The sequence below is a fragment of the Chelmon rostratus genome, chromosome 1 (genome assembly GCF_017976325.1).
Source record: "Chelmon rostratus isolate fCheRos1 chromosome 1, fCheRos1.pri, whole genome shotgun sequence".
NCBI lineage: Eukaryota > Metazoa > Chordata > Actinopteri > Chaetodontiformes > Chaetodontidae > Chelmon > Chelmon rostratus.
The window spans coordinates 32,795,371-32,807,237 of NC_055658.1; the positions used below are offsets into that span (position 1 = coordinate 32,795,371).

The 11,867-nt window shown below is 47.2% G+C and overlaps 1 protein-coding gene across 10 annotated transcripts in view; it reads right to left on the reverse strand.

Moving 5' to 3' along the window:
* Positions 1 to 11,867, reverse strand: part of kifc3 (kinesin family member C3) — a 40,859-nt gene that overhangs the window by 3,338 nt on the left and 25,654 nt on the right. For all 10 annotated transcript variants that reach the window (XM_041949370.1, XM_041949222.1, XM_041948906.1 and 7 more), the window contains 13 exons: positions 11,670 to 11,813; positions 10,521 to 10,781; positions 10,141 to 10,314; positions 6,452 to 6,599; positions 6,245 to 6,375; positions 5,762 to 5,873; positions 5,393 to 5,574; positions 3,994 to 4,098; positions 3,657 to 3,787; positions 2,779 to 2,902; positions 2,077 to 2,206; positions 1,527 to 1,756; positions 678 to 824 (listed from right to left, as the gene is read on the reverse strand). In XM_041949370.1, the coding sequence (XP_041805304.1) occupies positions 678 to 824; positions 1,527 to 1,756; positions 2,077 to 2,206; positions 2,779 to 2,902; positions 3,657 to 3,787; positions 3,994 to 4,098; positions 5,393 to 5,574; positions 5,762 to 5,873; positions 6,245 to 6,375; positions 6,452 to 6,599; positions 10,141 to 10,314; positions 10,521 to 10,781; positions 11,670 to 11,813 (2,019 nt within the window). The remainder of the gene's footprint in view (positions 1 to 677; positions 825 to 1,526; positions 1,757 to 2,076; positions 2,207 to 2,778; positions 2,903 to 3,656; positions 3,788 to 3,993; positions 4,099 to 5,392; positions 5,575 to 5,761; positions 5,874 to 6,244; positions 6,376 to 6,451; positions 6,600 to 10,140; positions 10,315 to 10,520; positions 10,782 to 11,669; positions 11,814 to 11,867) is intronic.

Genomic DNA, 11,867 nt, shown 5'->3' on the forward strand with positions numbered 1-11,867 from the left:
TACAAAAAAATGTTGATTTTTATTTATTCTATTTTCTGTAAATAAAATAAACTCTTGTTTATTTGTGTTATAAACAAACATATAATCAAATATATTAGTCTGATCTTATTGGATTTTTATTACAGCAAAGATTACAAGTCATCATTTTAACAGCAAAATGTATTAATTGGTTTTAATCATTTAATTTTTAGTAATTTCTTTGTGTTTACAAGCCAAAATTCAGTTTCCCTGGCAACACCTGGGTTTTGACTAATACCTGGAGCAATCTTTACCATCTCATTAGACTCTTCTGCAATGGAAATGTTGTTCATTACTCCAGTAAGTAGGATGAACCTTAGATCGGACTTGACAACAGGAGATACTTGTAGTCCTCATAGAACCTCAGCTAGGAGCCACAAAGATAACACTATGCTAACAAGGTTGAAAGTCAGGAAAGTGCGTACAGCTGACAGTAGAAATAATCTGACCGTCTGTTTAACTGTTATCATCCATCCATCACTGTCCCTGAGCTGAACAGTGAATGAGCTGTGAGATCATTATGGGATTCAAAAGCATCAAAGCATCAGGGAGTTCAGCGGGGCAGTCTACTTCCTGCAGCCTGTGTGTCACAGTCGCCCTCCTGTGGTGTTTAGAGGAACTAAAGGACAACACTTTTCAGTCCCGTCTGTGTCAGTTACCTCGACGCTGTCGTGGGTCGGCGAGGACGAGGTGGACGAGTTCTCGTGTTTCCTGGAGGACGAGGAGCTCAGCTCGACGCTCCGAACGCGCTGAGCAAACTTCAGCGAGCAGACCGACTCGCTCATGTTAGTGGGCAGCGGAGACACCTGAAGACAAGACGGAGGGAAAGAAAACACACCCGTTCATAGATCGACTTCAGGTGAGCTGCTGAACATCAACCTGAGACTCGCTGCAGACAGGTGAGAATGATAATTATTTTTATAATCCATCAGGTTCGTTAATGAGACTCTTTACTAATCATCATCATTTCGTGACTCAGCTGCAGAGACGCTCGTGTTGCATTGTGGGATTGGTCGGACAAAACGTTCAAACTGACTGAAACTGACGTCGTTCTCACTCTCGTGTTAAATAAACTCAGATGTGTGTCACAGTGTGTAATGCAGTTTACTGCCACAGGCTGTTACTGGTCATTTCTGATTGGTTCCCAAGCTTTAAGGGGGCGGGTCTTTCCTAGCATGAGCCTGTCAGATGGTGCTGCAATGATGACTTGATCAATCGATTACTGGATGGACAGAAATAAAAATAAAATTCTCTGGCTGCAGCTCCTTAAATGTGACTGTTTGCTGGTTTCTTCATCTTCTGCGTCACCTGGATTTCAGGTAAGACCCGATCACCTGACACCTGAAACTACCTGTGCTGTGACGGACTGTCCACCTGTGTGTTTCAGTTAATGACGAGTTGAACTGAAACGAGAAGCGACCAGCTGGAACGATGATGAAAACCCTCTGCGGAGGTCGAAGCCCTGCAGGAGCAGCGGCCCGCTCCTTCAGACCTGCTCCTGGTCTCACCTGCACCATCATGAGCGTCTTGCTGTCCCCGCTCAGGGAGTCCTGCAGCAGGTAGGTGAGGCGGGAGTTTCTGAACGGGACGTGCGAGTGTTTGCTCCGCAGCGCGTTGATGACATCGCCGAGCGCCGACAGAGATTTGTTGATGCACTGAGCTTCTCGGAGGCGGCTGCCCTCCGCGCCCGACTTTGCGATCCTCTCCGAGCCCGCCAGGTCCACCAGGTTCAGCTTACCTGCAGCCAAACACGCCAGAAACCAGTCAGACTCAGACAGGGTCCGGTCATCAACCTGTTTGAGGACGGCGGCTCTGAGCTTCAAGTCTGATGAACACGTCTGACTGGTTATTAAAAGGAGGCGGTCCTGAGACCAGGGGGACCACGAGGGTCTGTGCTGGGTCCTGTACTCTCTACATGAACTCTATTATCATTCAACACAGACTCAGACAAAATAATGAAGACATGCTAAAAGCTCGCAGCGACGCCTTGACCTTAATGCTAACATTAGCATGCTAGCATGTTAGGACGTGTGTGTGAGTGTGTGCGTGTGCATGCACCTTGTGTTCGGTTTCCAGTCGCCGAGTTGAATCCGGACACAGTGATGATGAGCAGAGCGTGTGAACGAGAGCTGTGCTCATTCAGGTTGGTGCAGGCCGTCGCTCTGTTCATGTGACCCAACTCAAACACCTGCGGACAGGTACATACACGCACGCACGCACGCACGCACGCACGCACGCACACGCACACACACACACACACACACACACACACACACACACACACAGTTCATTCTTTCTGTCTGCAGGGCTGCAGCTCACAGTTTGAATCTAAATATTATGTTAATTAATTAGTTAAATAATTAATCAACTAATTGTTTTGTCTATAAAATATCAGAAAATGTTAAAAAATGTCCAAAGAGATTCAATCTAAAAAAAGAATAATACAATACTAATAACAATGTTAAGAAGAGATTTTCTTCCAATTTTAATTGAAAAACTAAAATAAACAAATTGATTGTAAAAATTGGTGTCGGTTTATTTTCTGTTACTAAACTAATCAATTAATTGACTGTTTCAGCTTCGATGAAGTTTTTGTTTCCTCTGAAAAAATGAATGAAAAAAGGAAACAAGCGTAAAAAAAAAAAAAAAAAAAACTGTTTTAAGACTGAACTTCACAGGTTAAAGTTACAAAGACCAGAGAGCAGCAGCTGACTGCAGGACTTTTACTCTGAAAGGACGAGCGCAGCAGGAAGTCCTCACCCTGTTGATGTCCTCTGGGCTCTGGACGATGAACTCGGTCAGTCCGGGGACGTAGAGCTGTCCGCTGCCGTCAGGGTTCATCTTAATGTCCAGCTTGTCGGTGGGATTCTCCCCCAGCAGGTTCCTGAACCATTGCAGAGACGTTTACAACCTGCAGACTGGACTCAGGGCTCACACAACACACATGACGCTGCATCAAACCTGCGCTGCCTGATCATCTCAGTTTAATCCGACTCGATTTCTCAGAGTTCTGGTCCTTTTTGCCAAAAACTGAGCATCCGGCGTCCAGATGTTGAGCCCTCCGAGGTTTAAACAGATGTTCTGTTACACAACATCTGGACAGATGACATTTAATATGATCCACCTTTACATAACTGCTCTGAACTGCAGGGGCTGTGCCAGCGGCCGGTTCAGAGATCTGAGAGTCTGAGCGAGCGCCATCAGGCTCTGACGTCACTACAAACAGAACACAACGTTTTCTGCAGTTTGTCCTGATGGGGGCGCCGGAGGGAAGCTGACGCCGTTACACAGATCTGACAGTATTCAGGCTCATCTGATGGGATTCTGCTGCCCTGAGTTCTGTCTGAATTTGTCAGGCTCAGCTTTATCACAGCTTCTCACAAACTGAACACTTTAAATGACACAAACAGCAGAAATCTGCTGGAGACTCGCCGCTCTGACGCGCTACACCTTCATCATGTTAGCATCACGTTAGCATCACGTTAGCAGCAGTGGAAACATGTTAACGTCCAGTTTTACCTGATGAAACAGCTGTGAGGTTATTCAGATCACCTTCATCCACACACACACACACACACACACACACACACACACACACACACACACACACACAGCATCAGCTCAGCGTGTTTCCTCACCGCAGCGTCTCGTTGTAGATCTCCACCATGCTGACAGTGATCTTATAGTCCCAGTCCGGAGCTTTCTCCATCACCTCAGAGAACAGCAGGCGGAGGGCTCGCTGGTTAATGCCGGGGTCGTCCACCACGCCCTGAACACACACACACACACACACACACACACACACACACACACACACACACACACACACACACACACACACACACACACACACACACAAAGAGACAGACAGACAGACAGACAGACAGACAGGTGTGTAATTATTGGACATAAATGACTGTTTGGGAGAACAATAAAACTTTAAACCATGAAGACGTCTTGAAACACTCGTCTTACCTCCATGGTGTAAGTTTTCCCGGAGCCGGTCTGTCCGTAGGCGAAGATGCAGACGTTAAATCCGTCGATGCAGGAAGTGATCAGAGACTGGACCTCCTGAAACACCTGATGGACCAATCAGAGGGAAGAGGGAGCGTTACCACAATCGCTGTTCTGCTGAGGTTAATCAGCACAAGATTTTATGACATCATACAGGAAGTCATGCCATGAGCTCATGCCGTCCCAAAGGACGGCGCTTCACGTGAGGAAATGATCTCATTCCTTCTCCTCACATGGTTTCCTGTGTCTCTTCCTGCGTCCTCGCTGGATGCTGTTTCAGAGACTCGACATGGAGCCACCACGTCTATGGATGATGAAGCGTCTCTGAGGAAACAGCCTAAATAAAACTGGTCCCAACGTAGAGCCCTGAGGGACACCGTACCTGACATGTGGAACTTCCTGTTAAACAGGCGTGAAGAGAACCACTGTAGAGCTGTGCTCAGATCCTCAGCTGTCTAACACTGTGATCGACTGTCAAAGATCCAGCAGAAGGAGGACGGAGCAGATCCTAAAGTACCGCCGTCATCAGCAGCCTTTAAGCGCTTGTTAGTCCTTCTGAGAGACTGAAGCTGCTCAGTCTCACAGCACCGATTCTTCTGAGTCTTCCTGCTTCAGTGTGTAATTCACAGGGAGGGCAGGACCAGGTCCAGGTGTTTGTATCTGAGGTTGGACACAGGTGGTTCTGAAGTAGTCCAGGACAGAACCTTCAGATAAAGAGCTGTTAAACACTGACAGCAGCCCAACAGACTCAAAGATGTGTGACACCAACCGGACTCTCTGTGCCACAAAGAGGCGTTGATCAATGATGTCTTCCATCTCTGCTCTGCTTTCCTAAACTCAGACTAACAGCTTCCAACGATCTGATTCATCCACGACTGCTGTCGTTCTGTCGGCTCTGACTCGACTTCACCACCGACGATGTTCCTCAGTCGGACACGCAGTGAGATCAGTCCATCGGGTCTGACGGTGTTCAGACACGACTGACTGACTCTTAAACATCTGCAGAAGCTTGAGACTGTCTGTTCATCCAGGTGTGACAGCACCTGTGTTGGTTGCGTATATTAGACCTGCTGACTTTGGCCTTTTCATTTAGAGCTAAACTGTTTGTTTCCATTTTTCTGTTTCTGTCTTTGTGCTGCTGAAACATCTGAATTTGTCCTCTGGGGATCAATAATCTTAATCCTTTTACCTGAAAGACTGCAGTCAGGGAGGAAAAGTCTCGAGACGGATGGGCTGATGCTGTGCACTACCTGTAACTACAGTAAATACCTGCGTATACTCATCACACCAAGCTAACATCTCAGGTGTTTCTCTTTTTGTCACGTTAGCACTTCCTGTGCCGCCGTGCTGAGTCACCCACCTCTTCCTGTGTGGCCTGAGGAGGGAAGACTTTGTCCAGTTCAAACGTCATGATTTTGCCCTTGTTGGAGAGGTAGAGGACGGCGTCGTCTTCCGAGTCGAAGCTCAGCATAGTTTTGGCGTCGGCGGAGTCCTGCTCCTCCTGACTGACCGGCCGGACGCGGCAGAAGACACGGATGTTACCTTGGAAACAGAGAGCGGAGACATGAGGCGGTACTTTAGGACCAAAACATGACGTCTTAACTTTCTTAACAAGAAGCTTCTGGTTTTCTTCTGATTTCTGTTCTGAATATTTTGCACTAAAGCTCTGAAGCGAAGGAACAGGATGAGACAGAAAACCAGACGTCAGACCTCGTTCTGGGTTTCAGACCTTTGAGTCGAACCAGCTCGTTGTGACATTTCTTCCTCAGGTTCATCTCTCGCTTGTATTTACGCAGCAGCTCCTGATTGGTGCTGCTCACCTCGCTGATCACCTGACAGATCTGACACACGCACGCACACACACACACACACACGCACACACGCACGCACGCACGCACGCACGCACGCACGCACGCACACACACACACACACACACAGTGAACAATAATGTAAACTGTAATATTAGTAATATCACAATAAAACAGTTTCCACAGTTTTTACTCTCCATCTGATCAGCCGACCAATCATCAAACAGATTCTGATGAAAGGGGCGTGGCCGTCCAATAAAAACCGTCCACTCAGGAAATAACAGCTCCTCGTCTCCTCTGAGACATTTGAAGATCTGAGCATCGTTCATGATGGTGGACAGCGATCGGCTGAGACGGGCAGGAGGCAGAGTGACCTTTGACCTGAACTGAGCGTGCTCACTCACCTCCTGTTTGGCCTCTGTGATGGCTTTGTCCAGCATGAAGGGGAAGTCCTGCACCTGCCTCTTCAGACAGTTGTAGTCACAGGTGAGAGTCCTGAGCGCCGGCTGCAGGCTCAGCAGGTTCATACGGACTCCTGAAACACCAGAACAAGACTCAGCTGAGTTCAAACACACAGCGCGACACAGGACAAATAGGAAACTGCCTCTGACCCGCCAGGTTCTCATGGACGGCCTTCATCTCGCTCTCAGCTCTGATGAACGCCTCCTCAATCACACGGTTCTTCTCCTCCTCCAGGTTCTGCATCTCCGCCTCCAGCTGACCTTGAGCGCGCTCCATCTCTCCTTCATAGACCAGGATCTGGAGAAGGCAGGACAGACAACAGGACTGACAAGCAGAAAAAGGACCGGCTCGCTGATAGAAGATTGACATACCGATACAGGACTGTCACATTGATAGAGGGCCGATATGCCGATAGAGGACCGAAAAGCTGATAGAGAACTGATTCGCTGATAGAGGGCCGATATGCCGATACAGGACCGACACCCGATACAGGACTGACACCTGATAGAGGACTGACACGCCGATAGAGGACGGACACATTGATAGAGGACCGACACACTCATAGAGGACTGATACGCCGATAGAGGACGGACACGTTGACGGGGGACGACATGCTGCATGCTCACAGTTATTTATATAGTATCACTGCATTTTATATCATTCCATGTTACATACAACCACGGACTTTAAGTACTGCTGGAGTCCAGATCGGCTCCTGATGCCACACCAGCTGTCTGCATCGACCTCCACAGGTCAGAGCACTGGTAGACATTCACAGTGATACACTGATGACGGTCTGACCGACTGACCAGAGGAACCGGCTGTCAACAACAGACACCAGGCTTCAGGTCACGTTCTAAACATGAAATTAGACGGTTCAGTTGTTTGGTGCTGCTGTCGGGTGACGGATCATAATCACACTGTGATACAATCTGAAGCTGTTCTGTATCAAATAAATATCAACAGACTGTGGATTAATACACAAAGACATAAAAACAAACTTTCTTTCATTATTTCTATTCCTGATACAAAATTACAGATTCAGACAGAATGAAACAGACGAAACAAACAATTTAACTTCAGGTCTTCATTAAGGAAGATTAGGTTCTCTAATCTACACTAAAACACCAAAACACCAACACAAACAGCTTCTACCATAAACCAGCTGGTATCGGTGGACACACAGGTAAATCTGATCACACAGGTAAATCTGATCACACAGGTAAATCTGATCACACAGGTGTACAAGGTTCAGGAGGCGGAGCCTGAAACACAGGAAGGCTACACTCACACTGCTGTTTGTTTCAGTGTGCAGTAGAGACAGATCCAGGGCATGTTTAGCCTAGCTTAGCATAAAGACTGGAAGCAGGGGGAAACTGGTAGCTTAGCTCCATCAAAAGAGAGAAAAATGGACCTTCTAACAGCTTCAAGTCGGATTCGCATGTTTTTTATTGAACAGGTGTAGAAAGAGACATTTAGCAGCATTTAGCTTCAAAGCTATCTTTCTGTTTTCTTGTTTCTTTAATGAGTTTCGTCTAAATAAGTTAAATGACAGGAAGCTCATGAAGGAAGATTTTCCTTGTTTGTTTGTGGGAAACAAGGCAGCTAGCTCGTTAACTAACTAGTTAATTTGCTTATTAGCAGGACAGCTGCCAAGCATGCTAACTTGCTAGCCTGCTTGCTACATGCTGCATTCAGGTCATTTTGTTGAGATGAGTGGATGTAATTCAAGAAGAAGAGCTCAAGATACAGTGAAAGCTACAATAATACAATAAAAACTAGCCTATTTAGCATTTAGCTTTCCTCTGGATGGGTGGCTGACTAGCTGGTTAGCTAACAACATGGAAATCAGACTGACTGGCGGCTAGGCTAACAGTGTTCCCCTTTTGCCAGTCTTTGTGCTAAGCTAGGCTAGGCTAGGAGCCTACGTGAACAGATCAAAATGATGAAATAAAATCAGATCTCGTCAATAAATCTGCTTTAAATGTTGTAGTGTGAACGCAGCCTTAATGGTGTCGAGGGATACAACAGGGAGCACTGGGAGAGATTAGCTGGGTTTATATAACAGACTGGGGATCTGACAGGGTCTGACAGGCTCCAAAGCTTCCCAGTAAAACCAGTTTAAACCACATTCCTCCATTTCAGTAGTAAACTCATTTTATTTTTATACAAGATACAGTTCAGAGCGAACTCTTCCAGATTCACTGATTCACTCTTCTTCTTAATTATAACCAGGAGTTGGTGGGTCCGTTTAAAAACTACTGGTCTCATTTGGATTAAAATACATTTTCCTTGAAGTGAAAAAAAAATCTGTTAATAACAGCACTTGTTTTATATCATTAGTTTGATTTTAACTTTAACTTTGACTCTAACTATATGTATATACAAGCAACTGTATGTATATTTGGTATATTCACTGTGTTCTGTTTGTAATTATTCATTTTATTTTAGCCTTTTTTTCTTCTTCTCGCTTTTATTGTTTTTGGTTGATTTTCTTCCTAAAGTCTCTCTGAACATTGTTTCTTCTATCCAAACACATCATCACCTTCACCTTCAGTCAGAGCCTTTTTGTCCTGGGTCTTGTCTCTCAGGCTACAAACAGGAGGTTTCTAAGGCATTATGCCCCCTGAAAGGAGTGCCTGCAGACACTACCCAGGGATGGAAAACCATGAGAATCTAAATTTAATTTACAGTTAATATTCCTCTAAAAAGACACTGAAACATCAGTTTCCGTTCTCGCTGAAGTAAACATGTAAATAAACAACTGTCTTTCAGAAAAACACAACACTGAAAACACACACAATCACATACTCACACACACTTTTGAAACCAAACGTGCAGCCAATCAGTGAAGGCCTTTCCTGCATCAAACTGGTTCTGAATAAGCTGAAGGAGTATTTGTGGTGTCTTTGGCAGCTTTGGAGCCTGAACCCTCAGTCAGCACAGAGGTCACTCACTGAGACCTCTCAATCTCAGTGATGTCACAAGGGCAGGGGGGCGGGGCCGACCTTAGACAACCTGCGAACCACCTCGCTGTTGTTGCCCCTGCCGACGGCCTTGGACAGGAAGCTGCACAGACGGCCTCGATCAGCGAGCAGCTGCGGCCGAACGCATGCAGAGAGAAGAAGAAGAACTGTACAGGTGAGAGGTTTAAACTGACCTGACGGACGAAGAGCCACCATCCTACATCATTATATTCATCTCATCCCCTGCATCACTGCACAGGTGTGTCTGCCCACCTGAGCTCTGCGTCACTAAGCCAGATGAGTGTGCCACTGCAAGATTCTGGCATGTTGAACCTTTTCCATCAAAGTGGATTCTGTGGCTCCTGCTAACCGTGGACCGTCAACCATGAGTCCGACCCAAAGTAAAAACAGGAAGTACTGCAGAGGGACCCACATGGCAACCAGAGTAGGTCACCATGGTAACCTTTGCCACACAGCTAACCTGCTCTGGTTCAGGTAAACTTCAGAGGGTCAATTAAAACCCTGCCAACAGGATGAACACTGACGGGGTCATCAAATGATGGTTTTATGGAGCATGATGGGAAATCAACATGGCCGCCGTGAGGGACTAAAGAACCGTTACTGGTCCCATGAAGCAGCTTGTTGAGTTGTGTGTAACAGACAGTCGTACAGGTGAGCAGCAGACAGACATACAGGTGTGCAGCAGACAGACATACAGGTGAGCAGCAGACAGACATACAGGTGAGCAGCAGACAGACATACAGGTGTGCAGCAGACAGACGTACAGGTGAGCAGCAGACAGACATACAGGTGAGCAGCAGACAAACATACATGTTGGGCAGCAGACAGGTGTAGCGTTGCCGTCTTGTTACCTGCGTCCTGAGCTGAGCGCAGGTCCTCTGGGACTCGTGCAGCTGCGTCTCGAGCTCCCTCAGCAGCTGCCTCTGCACAGACAGCTGCTCCTGCAGGCCGGCGTTCTTGGTCTGCAGCTCAGCCAGAGCTTTCTGAGAGTCGGCCGACTCCACCTCCACCGTGTGAGTCACATACTGAAGAACGAACAACACACCTGTGTCAGCACGATGCATCTGACACACCTTTCTTTTCTCTGAATTAACCACGGAGAATACTAAATGAGCTGCGGGGCTGTGATAGAAATATATTTACTGAGTTACTGTGAAACTTCTCACTGAAACTAGAGAAGACATTTCTGCACACACACACTGTGTTGTAGATACACAAACAGCTGACTCACCTTGACTCTAGGGGGCGCTGCGGCCTGCCTGGCGAGCTCCTCTTCACACTCCTGGAGTCGGCGGGCGAGTTTCTGCTCGGTCTCCCCCTGCCTCCGCCTCGACTCCTCCAGCTGCCGGGTCGACTCGTCCAGTTGCCGCTGGAGACTCTCCACCCTGGAGGTTTTCTCCAGCAGCTCTCGCTCCAGCTCAGCCAGCCGCCGCTCCCTCTGCCGGGCCTGGCTCTCCCAGCGAGACACCTCCCTCCGCAGGGACTCCACATCCTGCAGAACACATGAAGGATGCAGGCTTTATGTTCTACCTGAGGCAGGTACCGAGGCGTCCAGGTGAGCCCTTGTGAAGACAACAAGGACATCATACCCCCCCCTCTGCTCATGTCTGTGTTTCTAGTGTTCCGGTCTAACAAAGACTAACAGCTGTTCTGAAGGATCTCAGCCTGTAAACAGTCTGAAGTCACTGATACAGAGGACTAATGTGTGAATGAAACATCACCTCTGAACTGAGTCTGAATGGATCCAAACAGGAAACGCATCATTACACACGTACCGATTAATCTGTCAATCACTGATTGATTGTTTAGTCATAAAATGTAGAAGAAGAAGCTAATTTGATGGATGTTTGATAGTTTTACTGGAGGAACTGACTCAAAACATCAATCAGAAAAGTTAACCTGATGACTAATTTTCTGTCAATAAACCAATAAATCGATTAGCTTCAGCTATTTGTCAAGAATGAGCTTCCATGCTCTAATCTTGTGGTGCACCTGAGTATACCTGGCTGCCTGTGTGCATACCTGTGTGTGTATACCTGGCTGTATATCCACCTGGCTGTGTGTGTGTGTATACCTGGCTGTATATCTACCTGGCTGTATGTGTGTATACCTGGCTGTATATTCACCTGGCTGTGTATGTGTATACCTGGCTGTATGTGTGTATACCTGGCTGTATATTCACCTGTGTGTGTGTGTATACCTGTCTGTGTGTGTGTATACCTGGCTGTATATCCACCTGGCTGTGTGTGTGTATACCTGGCTGTATATCCACCTGGCTGTATGTGTGTATACCTGGCTTTATATCTACCTGGCTGTGTGTGTGTATACCTGGCTGTATATCTACCTGGCTGTGTGTGTGTATACCTGGCTGTATATCTACCTGGCTGTGAGGGCAGTGGCTGCAGGTCTCTGCAGCAGCGTCGAGGCTCTGAAGCTCTGAGCTCCTGCATGACTTCAGCTCCTGCTTCAGACGCTGGTTCTCCACCACCAGCAGCTCCAGCTGCTTCTCCAGGTCTGTTGCCCCCTACAGGACAGAAGGACACAGACACAGACACACACACACACACACATTTTAGTA